Genomic DNA, 24,068 nt, shown 5'->3' with positions numbered 1-24,068 from the left:
AAGATTACGATAGGGATTTCTGGGGGTTAATTGCTTAAGGGATTTTTTTTTTGGGGGGGGGGAAGGGGATACAGGGAAGGCGGGATGCAGTGCCCTTTCGTGCACCGCCTCCCCCTTCTCCGCATCTCCCCACCCAAAAAAAAGAAAAAAAAGAAAAAAAAAAAAAAGGCGGGGTTCTGGGGGAGGCCGGTGGAGGGCGCCACGATCGCGGCGAGGCTCGGGCGGCCATGGCGGCGGGCAGGCTGCTGCTCCTCGCCCTGCTGCTGCTGCTGCTGCTTCTGCTGGGGGGCACGGCGGGACCCGGAGCCCGGGCAGCCCGCAGCCGGGGCTCAGAGAAGCAGAATAGCCTCCGCCGCGCCGCCAGCGGCCTCTACCAGGGAGTCAGCGGCCTCTTCGGGGAGGACAACGTGCGGGCCCTGCAGAAGGTGAGGCGGCGGGCGCTTCCCCTCCACCTCCACGCAGCCTCCTCGCATCTCCCCCTCCTCTCCTCCGCTGCCTCACTTCTCGTCGCCCTTCCCTTCGTGGCCTCCGCCGGCCCGGAGGTTGCAGGGACAGAGGTGGAGGCCGCCTTCCGCCGGAGCCAGGAGCTGGGCCTCGGCCTCGGCCCCTGGCCGAGCCCCCGCTGCGGCCGGAGCCTCACTGCGAGAAGGAGAAAGGGCAGGGGGAGGCTCGGCGTGGAGCAAACGGTGGAATAGAGGGGATGAAGAGACCTCTAATTTAGGGATGGGGAGGCCGGGTCAGCCCGCTGCCTCCCTCTGGCTGAATGCGGCCAGCGTGCAGCAGCACAGCTCCCGTAGGGGCTTGCAAGGGGTGAGGTGGGTACGCAGGCACAGGAATCCGTCCGCTGGCCAGGAAGAAGAGGAGGAGGAGGAGGAGATGCTGCTGGATGCACCCAGGAATCCACTCGAGGCACCTTGGTGTGATGACCGGCATCTTCCAGCTGCCCGATGAAACTGATTCCCTTCACCCCTGTCCATTCCTTGTACTAAGTGTTTTCTTTCAACTTCAGCACAACAGCAAAGCTAACAAAAGCTATTCAAAAATCCTATTAACATATAGGTTTACATGCCAAAATACCTAAATTAACCTCGTAAGTTTATGATCTGCAGACTTAAAAAAAAATACAGTTATATCTTTTGCCTTGCGGACTTGAAAATACTCTGCAATTTCTGTTTAATGAATTATAATTCTACTCATGACTAGTAAGTTGCAAGTGTGTTTAAGGAATTGAGGATTTTTTTTAATTTTCATTTTTATTTCTCAGTTTTTCTCAAGGTTGACAGAGAGGTTTGTGAATGGGGTGGATATATTAATGGACACATTCTGGAGAATATGGACTGATTTGTTAGATGTTCTTGGAATTGATGGTAAGTGTAATGCTTGTTAACCCGTGAAAGATATGGGCATGTATCACTGCTTACATGAGTGGGAAAATAATTACATTTTATTGAACATCCACCAGTATTATCTCTATTTATTTTACGTGGCTTTGACTTTGCTGTTAGTAACCTCAAACAAGAGGTGTAAAACCAACCACTCTGTTTTGGCGTATGTATCTACTGGATGTCTGTAAAACACGTTACAGGTCATGGCTGATTTCTTGTTATCAGCATTAAAAGGATTCCATTGGCTAGGAACCATACACAAAAAAAAAAAAAAACAAAAAAATGAAGAAGGACTAGAAGAAGGAAAGATGCAATTGAGAGCCTTTAGAATATAAATTTTACAAAGCGGGTTCTTTATCTTTAATGCGAACTTGGACCTTATGCCTGACGGCGGTTTGTCCTTAAACAATCTTCAGTGCCTCTACTTCAAAGGAATTCAATCACATCATTAGAGCTGGGCCAGTGCTTTGAGGATGATCCATCCGGAAATGGATGAACTAGCTCTACCCCTTATTTTGGAAAATCACAATCAGGGCCCCACGATGTGACTTTGGAAGCTGTACTTGCTTTTTTGCCATTCTCACTTTTGAGTGCCCTCGTTAATATTCTGTAAATTTTCCTTTGTTTTTCAGCCTCCAACTTGACTCATTATTTCAGCCCAGCAGCAATTGCCAACAACCCAACCCGTGCTCTTCTGCTGATTGGTGCCATTTTACTTGCCTACTGGTTTTTATCTCTCTTCCTTGGATTCTTCTTCTATCTCCTGCACATGCTGTTTGGTCGCTTTTTCTGGATTGCGAGGGTTGCCCTTTTCACCCTCTCATGTGTGTACATCCTGCAGAAGTATGAAGGTGACCCAGAACACGCAGTCCTGCCTCTCTGCTTTGTTGTAGCAGTCTACTTCATGACGGGGCCTGTGGGATTTTACTGGAGAAGAAACAGCAACAGCAGCCTTGAGGAGAAGATGGACCACCTGGACAGTCAGATCAGACTTCTGAATATACGTCTCTCTAGGGTGATTGAAAACCTGGACAGAGGCAGTGACCAATGAACCAACCCTACAGACCACTGTACACCAGCTCTAGAAAATTCCTAAGCACTGTCTCATTTGAAGTTACAAAGCAACAAAGTATCACATGGTAAAAAGTGTGCAAAGTTATAACTTTTCATCATGTGTAAGACTAATTTATCTAGATTACACACTCAGCCATTATACTTGTAGGAAGAAAAATTAAGCTGTATATTCAGAGTTTTATCCAGTACTAGAATTTTATCAGTAGATAAACGCTTACTTTTACAAGCATTTAAAAACATCTTTTATAAATTTTTTATAAAGCAAATTGAGTAGTCTTTCAAATACTGAAATTGAGCTCAACATATGCAAATTTGACATTAAGAAGTTAAAAAGAAAAAAAAAAATCTCAAGCTACCAAACACTTGTATTGAGAAGTAACTGCTGTGGGTCCACTTTTTTTTTTTTTTTTTTTTTTTTTTTTAAGAATCATAAATGTTCTCCTTTTGTAGTTAGCTTATTTAATTGACTCAAAGTTGCCTTTCGTAGAATAGCTGATGAATAAATTTTCTGGTATCCAGGCCAAAAAATTCACACTATAGATTCTTAATAGGAGGTGCGGAATGAGGGAGGATGATCTCATAAATTTGAAGTCCTGAAATGCCAGTCCCATATGAGGAATTGAGAAGTGCACATGTGGCTTTATTTCATTGCTTTTCCTATCAGGATCTGATATTTTGATGTTTGGAAGGAATCCGGTTTAATAAGTTGACACAAAGGAAGAGATGTAGTGTGAGAAATCATAACTTACATTTGATCTTCATAATGAAGTACATTCCAAGCATGGAATAAAATGTGATTTTTAACACCGGGACCCACGTACTTTCTCAAAAAAGGCAGCAGTTAAAACATCTGCAAATGTATTGTTGCTTAAAGCTTTCTCAGGACCAATAAGCAGCAATAAATTATCTTCAGGAAGATCTGGATTTTGTTTCTAAAATTGTGATAGTTTTATAGGAGCTTTTTGCTTGAAGTCTGTGTCCTCACTCTATTGGGTTTCAGGCAGTGAGTCCCCTTACAGGAAGGGTGTATTAAACAGTTGTATTTCAGTGCAGTGTAGGAGCTTTGAAGCAATTTTATTTTTGAAGGATTTAGGTATTTGTAACCTTATAATTAACTAGCTTGGTAGATGACCACTGGCTTTGTAAGGTTTGCTGTAATGTACTGAAACAAAGGTAACCTCAGGGAGGAAGGTCTTGTAAGTGGTTTAATGTAGTAACTGATAGCATTTGAGACTAAAACGGGGTGGGAGGGGAGGGAGAACATCTAATTCCTTAGTGATGAGCACAGTACCAATAGCAGGAGAGGTAAAATGGACCACAGCTGAAGAAAAACATATTTCCTAGTATCTGAACGATTAGGTAAAGAAAAGCTGCAACAAAAATTGGTCCATGATAGGGACTGGCCAAAAAGCAAGGGGAACAGATATGAGTAGATGATGTACATGCCGTGGATTTGCTGGTGAGTGCCCACTGCGGCGGGACTGACTGTACATGGCTGAGCACGGCGTGATGCTGGGTCTTCAGCGTCTTGTCTCGTTGGACACAAGTTCGCTGGATGTGGCGCTTAACTGAATGTAACTGTGGGGTGAATTTATTTTTCTCTTTGTGCTGAAGTTTAGCACTCTTCTTAAAATTTGTGTTACTTGCCTAAGCTCTTTTGATCTGTATGTGATGTTTACATGAATGATGACTTTAAAATCAATTTTTATGGCCTTCACGCCGACCTGTGGTCACTTCAGTTCAGTGTGGTTTAAGTTCACATGCAGTTGACATTGTTGTAATCAGTTTTTTTTTTTTTTTTTTTTTAATTGCATCTGCAAATTAATCTGACCTAAGGAATGCAAAGAGTTGCAAAGCAACCGCTTTTTATAACTTAGTCTTTCCCATAAACAGATAACTACTATGGCAACAAACAGCCTGCTTTGTAAATCTGGAAGTTGAACTTACTTATGCATTTTTAAAGCTCGTTTTCCGTTAGTATTACAGTCTTCCCTGTGAATTCTGTTTTCCCTGCTGTTGTGCACCAAGGACTGAGCTAAAACAGCAACCTGGAAATTAGGAATTGATTAGCAAAGATGGTCAAGTCTTTGTGTTTTGCTGAATCTGAGGCTTGAGGACCAAAGTCTGCAAACCTTGCTCATGTAAATGGCTCTATTGACTTCAACAGAACTATGTGCATGAGCCAGTTTTGCATAGATTGTATTTTATGTAATCCATATTCAATGTTGAAATTAAAAGTACTGAATCGTTTATATATTAAGAGCTGACTATTAAAAAGATTACTTTAAAAATACTATATAAAAATTTTGGGTTATAGTTTCTCCCTGTGTCTGTAATAGTTTCTTAGTTTTGTAAAAATCAGCCTTCCTATATTAATACTCTTAATTTTGATCACCCTGCTGCTTGAAAAAATATTTTTGTATTCACTTGCACCCCATGTATAGCAAAATGTTATGTGAAAAGCAGTATATATAAAATTGGATATTTTTAATCAGTATTTTTCCCAGTGCTCAGTTTTCACGTTAGACAAATTCGAAAGTAATGAATTTTTTTAAAGCACAATCTAGTCTTCAATATATATACGTTAAAATGCTCTGTATTTTTAAACATGCACTATAGTGAAAACGCTTTTGGGACATGAATGTGGTATTATATTTAATCTCTTTCAACTTACTTTTGTAAATACCTTTACAGATACTTCCCATACGAGTCATCTAGTTTATCCATCCAGTTTTTGCTCTGTTTTTTAAAACTCGTTCCAGTGACAGCGGTTGCACTGCTCTTCCATTGCCATGGATGTGAGCAGCTTGTATTAATGCAGAGAAGTGCAGGTATTGCCTGTGGGTAAGCCCAGGCACAGCTTCTGCCAGACGTGCCCGTGGCAGTGGTGAGGATGGGAGTAAAGCCAAGACCTGAAGCTCCCAGGCTTTGGCTGCAACCCCCGGGCAGCTTTGCAGGAGGTAGGCAGCAGCGTCTGTGCTCCTGCAGTGCTGTCACCTTGGTGAGCAGCTCTTAGAGCAGCACAGGCTGGGCTATCTGAGGGCAGGGAGAGGTGCGTAACTGTGATGCCTGCCCTCAGATCTGAAGGCTCAGCACCTCAAATGCTTCCTATTTACCTTCCTGTTTTCAGCAGCTGCTCGGAGGAGTGTCACCTTACTCACTGGTTGACACAACAGTGAAAGATGGGCTTCAAACTGTCTGGTGTCAGAAATTCCAGGAAGGTCTTTAAGTGTTGTAAGCTCCATGCTTTGAGACCTGATGTTTGAAACTACTGTACTATTTTCAATACATGAACATCTTTGCTAAACTAACAATTTAGCAATTTCTTTGAGAGTAGACACCTTACCTATAGATAACTGATCTGTTGTACGCAGAGTGTAACGCTTTTACAAGTGGTATTGGATGTCAGAGTACCATGTATACAACCTGGTGTAGTTCAATGCTTACTTAATAGTGCGTCCTTCAAATTGTGACTTGCTTTTCAAGACTCGTTGCGTAGTGAATGTGGAAATTAGGCCCGTGTAAACCTTAGCTCTTTGATGGTGTACAAGTTTTTTAGGTGTGATTTGCCTCACATACTGATCTGTATTTGGCAGCTAATGAGTAAACGACCGTAAGTTCTCTTTGTCCGGGTTGGAAAATAAAAGGTTTTATCGTATCTGCATGTATTTTAAACTTTTGGATAATTCCATCCACCTGTGATGACAGCACATTAAAAAATCTTGCCTTTTTAATCGGTGGTTGTCTTTACTGCGGGCGTGTGTGGCGGTGGTGGAGACGGGGCGGGAGCCGGTCTTGAACCCTCCTCGGAAGAAGAGGCGCGGTCTCGGCTTCGCCCCGCCCCTCCTCGCGAGAGCGCGCGCGGCCCGGAAGGGACAGGAGCCGCACGTGGGGCAGGGGCTGGTCCCGCCGCCGCCATGGGCCGCGCGCGCCGCCGGCACAACTGGAAGGCGCGGGCGGGGGCGCGCGGCGCCGCGCAGGCACGGCCCCAGGAGCAGCCCCGGGAACACCCCGTGCCCGCGGAGCTGCAGCTGGGAGGTGTGGGGACGGGACGGACCGGGCCGGGGACCGGGGACCTGGGGGCTGGGGCTGGGCCGAATGGCGGCTGCGAGTCGCTGCCCGCCTGCCCGAGTCCTGCGGCCAGGCCGGGGCAGCGCTTTTGCTCGTTATTGAGCTTAATGAGCTATTGCTCGTTAATGTGCTAGTCGTTGTTAATAGCAATAGTGGAATGTATAGCACAATAAGCTATTGTTTATTAGTAAGCTATTGCTTATTAATATGCCTTTGGTTATTAAGGCAATTCATTTATTGAAGCACTTCTGTGCTGGGCACTTGCACCATCAGAACAAATGTCGCTTGTCAAAAATCACTTTTCGTACACTATTATTATAAAAACATAATTAGTGCAGATTTTTATTATTAAAAAAATCCCTTATTTTGTGGAGAGTCATGCTTGTGCCTGTCCTGAGCTGCCCCCATGCCCTTTGATGCTAGGGGGTTAAAAAATAAATAAAAAGGGCAATTTCACATTCTTGTTACCAGCCAAGTATTGATGTGCTGATTTCATGGGGTTTTGTCCTTTCTGATAACTGGGAATTTTTTATTTTTTGGTTGGAGGTGAGGGTTGTGTTTGTTCAGCTAAATCTGGTAAGGTTTGCAGTGAGGCTGTTGAGCAGTGTGCTGAAAATAACCAGCGTGGCGCAAATGAATAACCAAACATGCTTGCAGATGGGGCAAAACTGAAGGGAGTTGATGAAAGTAATGCCCTGGTCCTGCCAGCCAAAAAAGCAAAGCCAAAAAAAGCTCCGAGTGCTGTGCATCACCAGAAGAAACCCCTGAGCAAGAAACAGAAGAAGAACTTGCAGAAAATTTTAGAGCAGAAGGAGAAGAAGAAGCAGGTATGTGGCTGCTTGGTAGTACCTCTGGTTTCGTGACTCCTGTTGTGACTTCACGGCAAGATCTGTTGGAGCACACCCTTTAAAACTCAAGGGCTGATCTTTAAATGAAACTACTTGCTGATGAAAATAAGCACTGACTTTGGTGGTTTCTTCCCTTGTAGCGAGCTGAACTGCTCAGCAAGCTGAATGAGGTCCAGGCTTCTGAGGCAGAAATGAAGCTTCTGTATACTACGTCCAAACTGGGTGTTGGGGAACGTATGTATCATGCCAAAAGGTAAGGCGTTATGGGGAAGGACCATTCTGATCCATTGCAGTACCTGATAACTGGGCGACCTTCTTTGCTCTTTTTTTGCTTTATTTATTTATTTTCTTCTTAGCGCATACAGGTTCTTCAAAATGGGTTGGCTTAAATAATTTCTATTTTTATGTGATAACATGGTAGCTATTTCTTGTTTTCTGAAGGAAAATGAAAATAACCTGGTTTTCCCTTTCATGAGAGGGCAAGGGATGTGACAGTTATGTATGAGCACTCCCATAAATTATGCTAAACTGCATAGCTGGTGGAATAAATCTTTACAAAAAGGTTAAAACCTGGGTTCAGGCCCAGGCAGTGACTTACGGCGATGAATTTTTCTGTGGAAAATGTGTCTGGCCTGAGGTCCCGGAGAACATTGACCAAAATGTAGTTGACGTGTTGTTCTAGGGTGGTACAGGAGCCAGGGAGTGCTGTACCTGAAAAGATCAGGAGCATCAGTGGTGCAAACAAGAGAAGGCACAGCTCAGAATCTGAGTCTGAGGAAGAATCCAGTAGTGAGGAGGAGAAGGAAGAACATAAACCAGAAACTGAGAAGTCTTCAGACAGCGATTTGAATGCTGCGGAAAAGCTAGAGGAAGGCACAAAGAAGCCATTGGCTAACCAGCAGGCTGTTCCTACTGCTCCGGTTTGCCAGACAGCATCCAACAGACTGTCTTGCAAGCCTGTGATTTTCATTCCAGTGGACAGGTCTCCTGAGATTCAGGTGAGACTGAAAGCAGTAAAGCACTTATCAAGGGCCTTGGAAATTACAGCATCTTGCATCAGATTAATTCACTGCAGACACCGTAGCATTATCTTGCGTCTGGCAATATATTGTGTGGAGCAGGGTGCACTTAGGGTCATGCGAGTTGTAAACATACATGTCTGAGCTTTAAGCCTGTCTAATGCAGCAGAAGGAAAACTGGTTTTGTTTCAGGATATAGGCATTATTTTTAGTTTTAAATGTGTAATCCACTAGCAGTCTTTTATCATTCTTCTCTGAGAAATCTAGTGAAGTCACTTTCACCTCTGCATTGTGCTGTATCTGATGCAGTTTTATTCCATGTGACATGGGTAGAGTAATCTGCAGAACTGGGAAGAGTTTGCATGTCTTTGAACAGACGAGGCAAGGTTGTGAAAAGAATAGTTATTGTAAGTGCTGTATTAATAAACTGAAGGGACTCTGAAGTTTCGCAAATTAAAGTGGTTTAATTAACTGGACAGATAGCCAGCTTTCTGACAAGATCTTTTGATGAGTCTAGTTCTTGGACATGGTGGTTTGATATCAGTTGGTTTAGAGCTTTTTGATCCACAAAGCTTGCAGAATTCCTTTCTGTGGGTTTTGTAATCTGAGCTACGTAACAGCTTTTGGTCCTGGGAAAAACAAAAAGGGAGCAAGATACAAAATTATGTGAGTAAACAACATATTATTTTATTTCAGGAAGCAAGACTAAAGCTGCCAATCCTAGCTGAAGAGCAAGTAATCATGGAAGCCATTAATGAGAATCCCATTGTTGTCATATGTGGAGAGACAGGAAGTGGTAAAACCACACAAGTACCCCAGTTTCTCTATGAGGCTGGTTATACCAGGTAGGAGTCGTCTTTTATATGCGGCAAATGTGATTAGAAAAATTGAAGCTGAGCTCAGTCACTTCAGATTTAGTTTCTTTTATTCTGAAATGGCTGAACTGACCATGTTTTTGCTGTGTGGTAGTAGTGACCATGTTGAATGGGCTTTTAAAAATGTGAAGGAGTGACTCGGTAAACCCTCTTTATGTAAGCAATCTATTGAAACCTCTCAGGTAAAAGTTTTCTTCAAAGTCACTGTCCTGTCTTTCACTTTCACATAGGAGCTTTAAGGTCTACCTATTCCACATACTTTAACTTTTGCTTACAGACGTTTGTTTTTAGCGTTGCAAGAAAATGCGTATTTTATAAGCTTGGGCACCTGATAAGAGTGCCCACCTCAAAAGATCTTCTTTTGAGTTGCATCAAGGTGCATCCAGCTTCTGTGCTGCTTCCCCAGCCTGAATTTCTTCTGAAAACAACCTCATTGCCAGAGGGGTGTGCAGGGAGACTGGAATTACAGAGACAAGATTTGGGGAAAAAATAACTTACATGTATCTTCAGATCAGCATATGTAAAACACGAGGGTAATTTCAAAACTTCCTCTTTTTCTGCTAAATAGAACTGAGAGTGTGATACTCTCGTGTAAATTTTGTAAATGACTTCAGAGAAGTTGTGCAGAAATCCTATTGTAGTCTTTCTAAGCTTTTTGTTTTAAAACAAACAGCCAAACAATTCTCCTCTTTCCATGCCCCTTTAGTTCAAATGGTACCATTGGGATCACCGAGCCTCGGCGTGTGGCTGCAGTGTCCATGTCTCAGCGAGTTGCTAAGGAAATGAACTTATCCCACAGGTCAGAAGGAAATAAGATGAGACCTTGCTAGGAAGATTGCACGGAGGTGCACTGCATATGTGATAGAATGAAACAGACATTTATGTATGGCTGTTCTGTCTGTTGAGAAGTTGTGGCAGGTTACTTATAAACTCTTCCATGGGGTTGTTTGTAAAAAGCGCATGGAGATGTGCTGCTAATGGCGGTTGTACATTACTTTTTAGGCAGGGTTTTGTGGAGGTGGTGTGTGGGAAGTGGCCTTAGTTTCTCTCCATATGAGAAAGTGTCCCACAGCCGTTAAATAATTCAAAACAAAATTGCTGTATACCCCAGTTTCTAGCGTTACATGTGTGCTAGGCTATGGTGAGCTGATGGGGTACTTTTTTTCTTATGTTGGTTTTAAGTCTTAATTTACTTAGGTTGAAGGCTGCTTCCTGGTCTGAACATGAATTTCCCATTTCTTTCCATGATTTTTTTTCATGGCTGCCCTGGTATTTCCTCACAGAGTGGTTTCATATCAAATACGTTATGAAGGAAATGTTACAGATGAAACACAAATCAAGTTCATGACGGATGGCGTGCTGCTGAAAGAAATTCAGAAGGTAGGTTGCTCTTCTCAGTGCTAGGAAAAGGAAGGTGTCTCATGTTGCTAGAAAGAGGTGCTAGTTGCTTTGTGTGCATTTGTTGCATGCCTTTCAAAGCAAAATCCCTTTCCATACTGGAGACATATTTAATCTCAACCCTTTATGTTCTTGCCTAAGCCCCTAAATGTTAGGTTATCTTGCTGTGTTATATGAGAGCAAGGAAGGGAGTCTTAGAAACTAGTCTGTTTTGTGTAGCCTTGGGGATTCAGGTCTCTGCTACACTACTTGCACAGGACTGTGTGCCCATCTTTCCACTAGAGGTGGTGCCATAGTTCGCTGTCAGATGGCACGGGGATCAGTGCATGAAACTGTGCTCAAACATGAGAGAGACTGGGTGAGGGGGGGTCAGTGCTAGTGCAGGCATGGGTTATCTTGACTTAAAGATATCTTCAAATGAGGCTTCACGTGGTGAAAATATTCTCTCCTCAGGATTTCCTGCTTTTAAAGTACAAGGTAGTCATTATTGATGAAGCCCACGAAAGAAGTATGTACACGGATATCTTGATAGGCCTCTTGTCTCGCATCGTGCCTCTTCGTGAAAAGGTAAGTTTTACAAGTGGGTGTCCTGGGGAAGGGGTGTTAGGAAGGAGCTCTGTGTGAGAAGGGAGCAGGACTCTGTGATGTGAAAGTCAATGGAAATCTGATAAACGTTGAAATAACACTCAGAAAATGTTTCTCTTCATGTGATAAGAGAAGCACAGAGCTTACCAAGAGGGAAAAATGGTACATGTTGGTACCAATAGATAACTGCTCAGGCAGTGCCACGAGAAACATGTAAATAATTAGAATTAGCTGCCTGTTAGAAAGCAAGGTGCTTACTGTTGCACTGCAGTAAGCCAGCCAATAACAGTGTTTGGGAGGAGACTTTTCCTGCAGACACGGAAGTGTTTGGTCCTGGCAGATGCTGGAGGCTGGGGCTGGTCCCTGCAGGGCAGCTCTTGGTGTCTGATTTTGCTTTTCATATGTATGTAAAAGAAGTGGGGAAAGAATGCAGCGGTTTAGAGATAAGCCGCTGACAATATCAGGAGTGCCAGTACAGGTTTCTGTGTGTTTTAAGACATATTGCACTTGAAGGTATGTGTGTCCTGTCACTTGACGTGGTGCTTTCATCGCCTTACCTTGAGAGTACTTTGGTGCTGGCACTTGTGTCTGGTCCCACTAATAGTTCTGGGTTTGTGTGCTGTATAGCATAAGTGTCAAATGCCTTCAGGCAAAGAATAACATGTTTTATTCCTGCAGAAAGGGCTGCCACTGAAGCTGATCATCATGTCAGCTACCCTTCGTGTTGAAGATTTCACAGAGAACAACAGGCTGTTTTCTGTTACGCCTCCTGTAATTCAGGTATCCTTCTTGTCACTGGAATCTATGCCAGATGTAACAATTAAAGTATAATGAGAGCTTCCTTTATAAAATAAAAAATATGATGCTCTAATCTGTCCATTTGGTGCTGAAATCTTTCAGATGTCAATTTAAAAAAATAGTTATTTTGTTTAGACTATTTTTCTTTGGGGACTTAGTGTTTTTTCTCTCCACTTGTATCAAAATTTCCTCTGGTAGAATTGGTTTATTTTGAAAGACTGGAAGTTACAGTTTAGTGGAACTAGAAAGCTTCAATCCAAGCCGATGATCTGAAGGAGAGAATAGTGTGTTTTTTATCTTGTTTTCATGGTGTTCAGCACAGACAACACTGATAACTTCTGGGGGTCCAGTGTTTTGTAGGTTACCAAAACCCAGAACTGAGCAGAATTTAGGGTAAGCTTACTTAGTTCTCCCATGTAGGCTGTAACAATTGTGCTGGAGTTACAAAACAGGGCTTGTTTGCTGTTGTATTTCCACTCTAGGTAGATGCAAGGCAATTCCCTGTAACTGTCCATTTTAACAAGAAAACCCCCCTAGATGACTACAGTGGGGAATGTTTCAGAAAAGTGTGTAAAATCCATCGAATGCTACCCTCAGGTAAGGTCTCTGTGGAACCTCTCAAATTCTTCATACTTCACGTATCTAGAGTTTTCTGATTTTTTTTTTTTTTTTTTTTTAGTGACTTCAGCAGGAAACTGTAATGATGTATTGTGCATTTTTACCTGGCAGGTTTTTCTTGTGAAAATTATCCTTCACTTAAGTCATGGTTATGTTAGCGTGTTTCTTGAGGGAGTAGTGGAAGACAGATGCAGTCAGACATACTTTTCCTCCTTGTTACTTAACAGTGCATTTGACCTGTCTTCTGTCATGATTAAGATCTGAAACCTGAGCTGAAATACCTATGCTGACGTTTAGAGTGACTTCTTCTCTTGCAGGTGGGATTTTGGTGTTTTTAACAGGCCAGGCAGAAGTTCACTCTCTCTGTAGGAGGCTAAGGAAAGCCTTTCCCTTCCAAAAAAACAACAATGCAGGTAATGCTATAGAATAAAGGACTGTTAAACTTGGAATTTCTCTCTCTGAGAAACGAGCTTGCTTTGCACCTAAAGTAAGAGCTTTTATTTAAATGCCTCTAAAAAGGGTTGGGAGAGGGTTTAATGTGGATGACTGTGATAACTGTTATGCTTGTGCAGTTTTGAGTTTGGGGAAAAGCTTTGTGTGTATGATGCCTTCCTGCTCCGCAGGATGCACTGCATTTCTTCACTGTCTGTTGGGTGTGAATTACAAGTGGAAGTGCTGCTTCTTGTTGGAGACTGTTTTGGGGATAATGGGATTTCCCAGGCTGATTTTAGAAAGTTAAGTTCTAACATAGCTCAGGTAATTGTCTCCTAATTCTCAAGGTACACGGTTGCTCTATGTGCTTCTGTTGATCCTCAGTATAGTTCCTAAAGGAAATACTAAACTTGTGTGTTGTCCCTGTCCCCTCTGCCTTCAATGTGATTATTTGTTTTTTTCATACCTTGATGCTTTTTGAATCCAAAAAATGGTGGGAGTGGGAGTAGACTGTACGTTCTCTTTCCTAAGAGGAAAGCATGCTCAGCTAATGGTAATTCCAATGGCTTTTTTTGTAGGAGTTGATGATGACAGAGAAGAATCAGTGAAAGAAATCAGAAAATTTAAGAAATCGAGGAAGCAGAAGAAAGCTACGGTAATGTGTGATGGCTAGAATTCCTCCAAGAGACAGGAAGGAGCAGGTACCTCCCTGTGAAAGAGTACTCCTCCATAGCTCTGTTTCGTATCAGGCTGTTTTAGACTTGCATGAAGACTTGTGGCATATATGTGTCCCCTTCAGGAAATGTAGCAATACTGTTTACACTCACAGCTACTACATTATGAGAAATGGAGTGCTAAAATGTGCCCTTGGCTATTGCGGGCAGGAGACCAATTTCCCTTAAGTACTGATGATTAAAACTTTAATAGGAGTTCCAGACTTGCTGGCTCCAGGACTGTACCTCATCTTGCTATTTGTTATCCAAAATTGAGACTGATGCCTCTATGATGGAGGGTAGCATTTGGCTTCCACCCAAGTCCAACATGATCTTTGTTAGGAGGAGATTGTCATGTTACAAACCTGCTGTCCACTGATGTTAGATCCCGGAAGAAGTAAAGAAGTTTTACCTTTTGCCACTGTTCTCCTAGTGAAGAAACTTGTCTCAGCACAGAATGATGTTTAAAATAGTTATTTGGGTTATTCACCCCTGACTCTCAGTTTTGAAGTACAAATGAAATCTCTCAATCCCTCTGCCACCTTCAGGCCAACAAACATTTGGAATAAACACTCAAATTTGCAATAAGCATTAAGAAGTGCTGTCTATATCCTACTTAAAACTTTGTGTTTTCCTTCCCTGTTCTTCACAGGCACTTCCCCAAATTGATCTGGACAATTATTCTGTTGTACCAGTGGATGAAGGAGATGAAGATAGAGATGCTGAAACTGATGATGATATTGCAGGATCTGATATGGACCTTGATTTAGGAGATGGAGACTCAGAAGAAGGTTTGGCACTTACAAAATGAAAATCTCTTATCTGCAGTCATCTGTGAGATGTGTGACATAAAATAGCCATCCTTAGCTAATCTGGTGTGACAGCACATCAGACCTATGTAATGGAAAAGCTAGTAAGGTTTTCCAGATTCAGCTTTATGCCAAATCATTTCTTGCTGCTTTTTAATGAAATTATATTCATGGAGACATTGGGGATAAGCCTGGAAGTTGACTCACTGTGTATTTGATTGTTTTTTTTCTTCACAGATGAGAAACCAGATTCGTCCCTTCCACTCTATGTGCTCCCTCTCTATTCTTTACTAGCACCAGAGAAACAGGCAAAGGTAAAAGATTTATATACACAAAAGCAAATGGCCCTTACTGATATGTGGCATTGTTGTCTTAAGTCACACGTGTTTTGTGAGTTAAAATGCCCATCTTGGACTGCCCATCGATGGGCAGACTTGAATGGATCCAAGGGAAAGTTGGGATGGGATTGGAGCAAGCCTCATGTGGGCTGTGATCACCCTGATGTGCTAGTTCAGCTGGAAGAGATGAAAAGCAACGGTCTGGTAGCATGTTAAAGTTAGTCACAACCATGGGGTGCATCCGGATCCTGGATTTCTTGGGAATTTTGGGGCTTTGAAGCCCTGGGCTTCAGAGGTGACAACAGTGTGTCTAAATACAACTGGCCACTGGTGTCTGCTCCACTTGGAGCCCATGTGCCCATGAGCCCATTCGTAAATGCCTCTCTGGGGGATTAACTGAGCTGGATGGAGAGCTCCAGAGCTGGAGGCAAAGAGCAGGTCTGTAGTCTTGCTCTTGGGTTTTACCTGCAATGCCATATGCATCGTAATCTCCTGCAACCCACATGAGCTGACTGCCTATCTCTTTTCCCTTGTTGGCAACACATTTCACACAACCATCCTTTTGTTGCAGGTATTCAGGCCTCCTCCTCCTGGCACGAGACTCTGTGTTGTAGCTACCAACGTAGCAGAAACATCGCTCACTATCCCGGGCATCAAATATGTGGTTGACTGTGGAAAAGTCAAGAAACGTTTCTATGACAAAATTACTGGGGTTTCATCTTTCAGAGTCACCTGGATATCTCAAGCTTCGGCTAACCAGAGGGCAGGTCGGGCTGGCCGGACTGAACCGGGGCACTGTTACAGGTTAGCTGGCTACGGGAAGAGGTTTAGGCAAAACAAAGAGCTCAATTAGTGTCACTGTGAATTGGACAGCTTCCCTTGTCCCTCTTCGCAAGGACCCAGTGGTGCTTGAAACATTTGGGTTTGTCTGCTCTTCATTCAAATGGGAGAGGTAAAGCTGAACATAAATTGTCACTGATGATGTGGGTTTGGCAGTTTGGCTTCTCAGAGGCTTTTCCATTGCTGAAAACTCTTTTCTAGGTGGCCAGCATGGATTAGTTTTATGTCCCAGCCATGTAAATAATTCAGTGATTACATAAATAATATCCACAACTGCCTTCTTGTGTTTTTTTGTTTTTTTTTTTAAATCCCTTGCTATTTTTTTATGTACATCTCCTGAGTTAAGATTTCTTGCAAGTTTCTAAGCTGCGTTTCTGGTCCACTAGGTTATATTCTTCAGCAGTCTTCATGGACTTTGAGAAATTTTCTGCTCCAGAGATAACAAAGCGACCAGTGGAAGACTTGATTCTGCAAATGAAGGCACTGAATATAGAAAAGGTGAAGTGTCAAACTGGCTTTTTGCTACAGAGCTCATAAAAATAGTTGCCCCTAGGAGCCAGAAACAAGCACAAATGCCTTCCATTGTCATTGCTTGAAGCTGTGCCTTGTGTTAGAGGCAGATCCCTGGGACTCACTTTTCGTTCTGCAAATAGCAGAAGCTGCCGTGAATTCCACTGGACCTTACCAGACAAATTCATTCTGGTAATAAGAGCTTTCACATCATATTCTCACTTATGAAAAATCCCCCTGTCAAAATATGGATTGTGTTTTTTAGTTGAGCGCAGTGCTTAGAGTTAGACCTTAAAACAGCCTGCTGTAGGCAGGACTGAAGTCATTGTCAGCTAATGGTGATGCTAGTATTCAGTTTCCTAATAGTTTTGTTCTAAGCATTTCCTCCTATTATATGGCCTTTCCTCTCGTTCTTGGCAAGCATTCTAAATGCTTTTCTTCTGAATGCGTAAACGAAGGGAAGGTTTTCACTCCCTTCCAGGACTTCTTACTGATCCAGACTGCTTTTTGGTCAGAGCCGTGTCAGTGATGTACTGAAAGGCATTTTCTCTTGGTGTCTGTAGGTTATCAACTTCCCGTTCCCAACACCACCTCCAGCGGAAGCACTTGCAGCAGCTGAGGAGTTACTGATAGCCCTGGGTGCCTTGAAGGAGCCCCCTCTGACAGGAAGGTAATGTCTGTGGTGACCCACAGATTTCCTCATGGTGATGAAGCTATCAAGGCAGTGGGCACTGCTGTCTTCCCTCCTGCTTTTCCATCTCAGCCCTTGCATCAGTGTGCATTCTTACCCAGACAGATGGACATTATAACAGCCCCTTGTTTGCTTGGGTTTGTTTTGCTGGCCCTGTGTGTCTTTCAGTACTAGAACATGACTGTTGGAGCATTGGGAACAGGCCACTCTTTGTGCTCAGAGTTGCAGCAGAAAGGGCCTGAAGCACCCCTGTGGTGTTCTGTTGTGTGCAGGTCTGAGCAGCTGAAGATGCTACTTGGCTGCTGGGCTGCTCTGCCAGGAACCAGAATGCTGCTAGTTCTGCAGCCCTGAAGCATAGGGTTTCATAGCCTGAGGATTGGGCAGGGAAGGGCAGTGCTAGGAGTGCTGGGTACAGGGCAGGTGGGAGCTGCATGAGGAAGATGAATCTTTGCCCTAGCATTGTGGACCAGCACATAACAACAGAGCTGTGACATCAAATGAATTGGGCTGGCAAAGGCAGGAACACAGACTTGTATTAATTCAGAACTTCATTGCGTTTTTTTTTTGTTTGTTTGTGTTTTTTTTTTGTTTGTTTGTTTTTTACTCTTCACACAGGCTTAAGGAACAGCAGGCAGCAAAGCTGAGTTGCCCTATTAGTCCCCTGGGTAGAGTAATGGCAACTTTTCCTGTAGCCCCCCGCTATGGAAAGATGCTGGCATTAAGCAAGCAGCATGACTGTCTGCCTTACACCATTACCATAGTGTCTGCAATGACCGTTCGGGAGCTTTTTGAAGAGTTTGACAGGTGAGTGAGTGACCCTAACATCGTTATTCATATAAAATCATAGAATGGTTTGGGTTGTAGGGGACCCTAAAGACTGTCTAATCCCAACCTCCTGCTGTGTACACCACCCACTAGATCAGGTTGCTCAAAGCCCCATCCAACCTGGTCTTGAAAAAGTATAGGATGCATCACTTTGTCACAGCTCAGTGATGTTGCAGTGCCAGCTTCTGAATCCCTGGTGGCGCCAAGCTCTTCTGTAGTTTGTTTTTACACCTGCCCTCAAGCTCTGTCTTAGTCCTGTGCTAGAACTGTGTAGTAGAAATGTTGATGCCTCTGTTACCTTGAGGGCCATCTGCATGTAAGTGCAATCCTGGTTTATGCTGTTTTCTGTTTCTTTCAGGCCAGCAGTGAGCGAGGAAGAGACAGTAAAGCTGAAGGGGAAGAAAGCAAGGCTTTTACATATTCAAAAGATCTGGGCTGGGCAAGGGGCATTGCAAAAGCTTGGAGACCTCATGGTGATGTTAGGTACTGCAGACAGCCATTTCCCTGTGCTGTTAACTTCTGTTCTATTGTCCTCCCAATCACTCTGACCTCAGCTTCATACAGAGCAATCCTCCTGCTGTAGAACTGACTCTAGAATTGTATTTTCTAGGCTGTTCTCCAGGCAGCCTCCAAGTGTCCCAGCCTAACAGACAGCTCCAAATGAGTGGGGGCTGTGGTATGCACATGCCAGCTGTGACAGCCTTTTTCTCCACCTGACTGTTCACTTCCAGGAGCAGTGGGGGCCTGTGAATATGCTGGGTGTACTCCTAAGTTCTGTGAAGAAAACGGGCTCCGATACAAAGCCATGCTGGAAGTCAGGCGCTTGAGAGGGCAGCTAACAACAGCAGGTAAATGGGTTTTGAGACAAAATGCCATGTTTATCTTCTTTGGGGGTCGAAAATTCAACTGGTCTCTTTGTTACAACTTTTTCTTCCTATTGAGTTGTAACTCACCTTTCTTTTTCCCTGTAGTGAACTCAGTCTGTGCTGATACTGGCCTCTATGTTGATCCAAAGATGAAGCCCCCAACAGAGGCTCAAGCAACTTACTTGAGACAGGTTGTGTTAGCAGGGCTGGGGGACCACCTTGCTCGAAGGGTTCAGGCAGAAGAACTCCTGGATGAAAAGTGGAAGAATGCCTACAAGGTAAACAGCTTGATTTGCCTGAATTCCTCTTCCCTCATGTCTGTGGGGCAGAAAGGCACTCCTCTGCAAAGCCTGGGGTTCTGGCTGGTTACAGCATTGGGCTGTGAATGCTGGCTTTTCTCCATACAATTTAAGTTCCCAGTGTTGCAATTTCCCAGTCCTCATGTAGGAATTGTTATAAAAGAGTTAAGAATTGCTATTAGTTCATCTTGCAAAATGCTTGATGTCTCTAGAGAAAGTGAAGCGGAAAAGTATGGTGTTATTAAAAACCTTCATCACTTAAGGAAACTATAGATGTCCATCTGAGAGAGCTTGAAATGTGATACTATAAAGAAATTGGATTGCCAGTAACTCTTACTCTGCTTCAATCCTCTGTACTTTTTAAAGACTGCTCTTCTGGATGACCCAGTGTTCATCCATCCAAGCTCTGTCCTCTTCAAGCAACTCCCAGAGTTTGTGGTGTACCAAGAAATTGTTGAGACTACAAAACTGTATATGAAAGGTGAGGCTGCTGTGGTCCACACCTGTTCTGCAGATGTGGTTAGGAATGCAGAGGTGCCTTAGCAAAAAGTTGACTTGAAAAATGACATGTAACAACCATGAAGATGAGATCCTGACCGTGTCCTTTCCTCATAGGACTGCTAATGAGTGGCAGCTCCTGGCAGGAAGCCTTCATTCAAGTATGTTTTCCTGTTCTAAGGTGTGTCTGCAGTCGAACCCGAGTGGATTCCTGCCCTGTTGCCACCATATTGCCACTTTGGGAAGCCTCTGGAAAATCCTCCTCCATCTTACTGCCCTGAAACGGGCAGAATTCGATGCCATAGGCCAAGTGTCTTCTGTAAGTTTCTTGAAATGTCTCGCTAATTTTTCCTAAGAGCTGTTCTACGGGTATTGTAACATCTCTTAATGAAACTGTCCATAATAATAATAATAATGGACTGTTCAAGGGGCTTGACAGTGGTTTGAGTAGCTCCATGGGATTAAAAGTATTTAAATATCAGCATCTTCCCATTGGCATGGCTGTTTTATGCCCAGCAATTACCCCTGTTAAGGAGCAAGGCTGCCTGGGTGGTGGCTGTACCTCTCCAGTTCTGTTACCACCTGTATTGGCACACTGCATGTGGAAATTTACCCTTCTCTTTGAGCATTCAGGAGATTTTAAGTGATCTTTCTTTCCAGATCGAGTTAGCTGGCAGCTCCCTGCTGTGGAAGTTGATTATCCAGAAGGTATCGATCGCTATAAATACTTCGCCAGGTTCCTGCTTGAGGGAAAGGTAAGCGCCCAGCTGCATCACTTCCTTGACACTAGCGGTGTTTTTAGCCTAGTTTCCAGAGGAGATTAGGCTTGTTTTCTTTCTTTTTGTGTCCCTGTTCCTTATAGCTTGCCAATGGCTGCTGGAATTTGCCATGTTAGGTGGAGAAGATACCTTTAAAAAAGTATGAGATAGCATGAGAATCAGTTGTTGGGTGAAAGACACCCAGATTTAAGTCCTGTTTTGTCAAAGGAAAAAAGCTATAGCTCGTATATCTCCATTCTGAGAGATGAGAGTTGTCTAGCAAGCCAGTCAGGACAAAATTGATATGGAGACATGCATGGGAGAGAGACAATAATAGAAGATATGAGACAGAAGTCTATAGTAGTACAAGCTCATTGATGATTGTCTCCACAAAAAAACAATTTACCTTGTTTATTATATGCTTATTATGATATTTCTTCCAGGTCATTGAAAAGTTGGATTCTTATAAGCGTTGTCTGCTCTCCAGTCCTCTCATAATGCTGAAGACATGGTCCAAGTAAGTTGTAAAAAGCAAAGTTTATTTTCAGCACTGAACACTTTTAACTTACTTAAAAAAAAAAAATCAATGCTGGGAAGGGTGTACTAGATAGTGATCTAAGATGTAGTTGTAGGGAGGGGAAAATTGGTTTTCTTACCAAGAAAAATTGTCTCAAGAGAGCTGAGCTATTGTGAGGGCCGAGTGGAAGAACACACGCAACCCCACTGGTTGCACTGACCGCTGCAGGCTGCTTTGTGTAAGTAAACTGCTCACATGTGTGTCTGTCAGATCCATGTCGTTACTTTTCTCATTTTCTTTGGGATTTGGCCAATTACATTGTCCTAAGTTCTTTTCAAAAACGTGTTACCAGTGATCTTCAACCACATTTTTCCTTGTGGTTCTGATTCTGTTTATAGAACTGTGACCCTCAAAAGGACAGTCAGTTATTGCTTCCCTTGATCTCCCCCCTGTCGTCCTCTATTGTTTACCAAAACAAGCTTTTTCTTAGTTGTCTGAGTTCTCACGGAGTTGATAGATTCAAGGCTTTTGAAAGAGTTCCCTAAATATGATTGATGTTACAAATTGTAATTTGTAGGACCCTTGGGTAACAAAGTATTTTCCTTATTTAGTCAGTGCAACGTTCAGCATGGGACCTATGAATTTCTTTCTCTTTGCTGTGTGAACTTTTTTAAACTAATAACATGTCTCTATATCCAGAGGCTGCGTGGTTTTACATTTGTATTTAGCCTTTTAATAGCATTAGAGTAGGAATTCAGAAAGATGAGTTGAATGCTCTAGCACTTCACTAAACTGAGCTAATGAACATTGCTTTATTTTATTTTGGACTCATTTAGACTTCAGCCCAGGACAGAAGCCCTCCTGCAGGCTCTAGTTGCTGAAAAATGTGATAATCGTGATGCATTACTGGCTGCATGGAAGAAAAATCCTAAGTGTAAGTGTCGTGCTTGCTTAATCATTAGTCATATCAGTGGGGACTTTGTAGTTGGCATTTCAAAGTATAATTAAAAAGGTAGGCTGTTTCATGTGATACGCTCTGTGTAGGAAAAATAATGTCTGTTTTGGCTCTTGTGAAAGACTGGAAGAAACATTTGAAAGAAACATTTCTTTGTAACTTAAGAAAACTTCTTTTTCTCTAGTTCTAATCACAGTTAATTTGTTTGGTTTGGGCTTTTGAAAGACTAGACTGTCAATGGATACATGGAAAAATTCTTTGCCTGGTAAAATGGATTTTGACCCATATTGAGGTACCAGATTCTGAGAGTTGTTGATAGAAGCAGCAGTGAAGTGTAAAAGTTCCCCTGGATTGCAGTGTTGGCTTCCACAGTAATTCTTTCTTACTTGGTACTTTTATATCTGCATTCAGGTGTCCAAGCTCCAGCACTATCCCAGCATTGGAAAGATGGCTCTTGCTCTCACCAAGGGTTTTGCCTTCATTCCTCAGCCTCTCTGTGAACAGGCTGATGTCATCGGGTCTGCTCTTCCCAGCAGCCATGTAATCACTCCTCTCTTTTGTTCTAGATTTGCTCGCAGCCTATCGCCAGTGGCTCCCTGAAGCTATGCATGGTGATCTAGCCAAGAACTGGCCACCAGTACTGTAGCACGGTGAAGTGCCCAAGTCTGTTCTTGGGGGACTCCTTTTCTCCGAGGTCTTTTGACAGCTTGAGTTTCCTTGGAAATCTGATGATGCAAATACACTTGCTAACTGCTAGCATAAGTGAACCTGTTGTTAACTGTGTTTTTTTGGGAAGCCCACTGTGTTCTCAGAAGCCCTACCAGCTCTTTTACTGGTCTTTTGTAATATTAATGTTTGGATAATTTTATCCATTGTATTTTACCAATTGTTTGCTAAAGTTTCTCTTTGGACTACGTTAGTCGTATGGACTACAATAAATATGTATCATTCTTGGTTTGAATGGGAGAACTATTTTCTATGTAGGATGTTCCAAAAGTACAATTTTAGACCTTTGCAGGGCCCTTCTTAACGTATGACTACAGATCCCAATGCAGACTGAACCTTTAGTCCTTGTGAGGGGTTGACCCTGGCCAGCAGCTACGGACCACAGAACTGCTTGCTCACTGTCTGTCACCCAGCAGAATGAGTGCAAAAGTGAGAAAACTCAGTGGTTCAGAGAAAGGTAGTTTATTAAAGTGATAAAAAGAGGTAAGAAACAAAACAAATGATGGAAAGGCAACCACTTTCCACTTCCCACAAGCAGGCTGATGTCTAGCCAGGCTCCCAGCAGGATGCACAGAACTACCCCTTTGGCCAGGTCAGCTCTCCTGGTCACGTCCCCCCACAGCTTATTCCTACCCATCTTGTTTACTGATGGGGCAGGGTGGGAGAAGGAAAGCCTTGATGCTGCGTGAGTACTGCTCAGTGACAGCCAAAATACCAGTGTATTATCAAAATCAAATCAGGTAACAGGTGTTGGCTATGAAAGAAGCTTTAAGCAATAGTCATCTTGTGCAGACAGATGTTTTAAATAAGAGCAAGCTGTTGCAGACCCACATGGTTTGTACATTTAGCAATCTAGAGAGCTATTAGATACAAAACAGACCTTTTTAGTCCTTAGCACAGACAGCAGTTCTGCAGTCCAAGCAGTTGTTTAAACTGTATTCTGTATAACAGTGTAAAACATGATTACAGGGTGGATTTTTTTTTTTTTTTAATAAGCTTTGATATTATTTTCTGTGGTTTTGTGGTGGTAAGGAAAAGGATGAGATGCACCTGCTCCCTGGACTGGCTGGGCAAGTGCCGTGAATAGACACTCAGGTGACATCCTTCGTCACAGGAATGTGCACAGCAGTGGTGTTGGGAGGAGTGGATTAAAAGTGAAGATTGGCAAGGAGGATTGTAAATATTTCCAGCTGCAAGGTCACTTAAGTGTGAATAAAGTCTGCACGTAAGTAATGTAGGAAAGCACGATTGTACCCACTGCTGTTTGTGCTCTGTGTGTTTGGCACGTCTGTGCACAGATAACAGAGGTGTTTGATGGTCTCGGAGGCGTGCTATCAGACACGCTTGAGCTCCCAGCCTTGGTACAGAGGAGATCAAAGAAGCACAGCGAGGATCACAGCACAGTGGTAAAAACCATGCCTGTGCAAACCCTTGATAAACAGGGGAACAGGCTGGTTCTCTCATAGCATGGACCCATCTTAGAGTTCCTACATCCCCACTTGCGTGCCTGTGCTTGGGTGTTGCTTTGGGGATCCCCTGTCTGGTGAAGTTGATTAAGGAGGTATTGGGGAGGCATTGGGGAGGCAAGGACAATCCCCAGACATGGACTGTATATCTTGA

The 24,068-nt window shown here is 43.2% G+C and overlaps 2 protein-coding genes across 3 annotated transcripts; both read left to right on the top strand.

The window, feature by feature from the left end:
• Positions 1 to 227: 227 nt before the first annotated feature.
• On the top strand, positions 228 to 2,993 carry BRI3BP (BRI3 binding protein; the record flags this gene model as incomplete). The annotated part of the gene is made up of 3 exons (XM_084297623.1): positions 228 to 425; positions 1,265 to 1,367; positions 2,018 to 2,993. 3 exons carry the CDS (start codon positions 228 to 230, stop codon positions 2,434 to 2,436), a joined length of 720 nt encoding a protein of 239 aa, XP_084153749.1. The 3' UTR covers positions 2,437 to 2,993.
• A 3,344-nt stretch (positions 2,994 to 6,337) lies between these two features.
• On the top strand, positions 6,338 to 22,489 carry DHX37 (DEAH-box helicase 37). Of its 2 annotated transcripts, XM_084297595.1 has the most exons (27): positions 6,338 to 6,497; positions 7,188 to 7,357; positions 7,519 to 7,631; positions 8,061 to 8,376; positions 9,094 to 9,242; positions 9,979 to 10,071; positions 10,556 to 10,652; positions 11,124 to 11,237; positions 11,934 to 12,035; positions 12,536 to 12,650; positions 12,989 to 13,084; positions 13,682 to 13,758; positions 14,469 to 14,607; positions 14,863 to 14,939; positions 15,535 to 15,767; positions 16,190 to 16,301; positions 16,877 to 16,983; positions 17,620 to 17,808; positions 18,188 to 18,312; positions 18,561 to 18,677; positions 18,801 to 18,973; positions 19,361 to 19,475; positions 19,674 to 19,811; positions 20,153 to 20,247; positions 20,694 to 20,767; positions 21,604 to 21,701; positions 22,289 to 22,489. In XM_084297595.1, the coding sequence occupies exons 1-27, from the start codon at positions 6,377 to 6,379 to the stop codon at positions 22,366 to 22,368; spliced, it is 3,435 nt and encodes a 1,144-aa protein (XP_084153721.1). In that variant the 5' UTR covers positions 6,338 to 6,376; the 3' UTR covers positions 22,369 to 22,489. The 2 variants fall into 2 exon arrangements, with proteins under 2 accessions (XP_084153721.1, XP_084153722.1); XM_084297596.1 differs by lacking the exon at positions 9,979 to 10,071.
• The last annotated feature ends 1,579 nt before the right edge of the window (positions 22,490 to 24,068 follow it).

This window comes from Netta rufina, assembly GCF_964035555.1.
Source record: "Netta rufina genome assembly, chromosome: 17".
Taxonomy (NCBI): Eukaryota; Metazoa; Chordata; class Aves; order Anseriformes; family Anatidae; genus Netta; species Netta rufina.
This window is presented reverse-complemented; position numbering and strand designations above follow the sequence as displayed.

Excerpts from the sequence above, each read along its gene's own strand:
- DHX37 (XM_084297595.1), top strand. The coding sequence starts at position 6,377 with ATGGGCCGCGCGCGCCGCCGGCACAACTGGAAGGCGCGGGCGGGGGCG. Across the intron at positions 8,377-9,093 it reads ACAGGTCTCCTGAGATTCAG|GAAGCAAGACTAAAGCTGCC; the intron begins GTGAGACTGAAA and ends ATTTTATTTCAG. Across the intron at positions 12,036-12,535 it reads TTACGCCTCCTGTAATTCAG|GTAGATGCAAGGCAATTCCC; the intron begins GTATCCTTCTTG and ends TTTCCACTCTAG.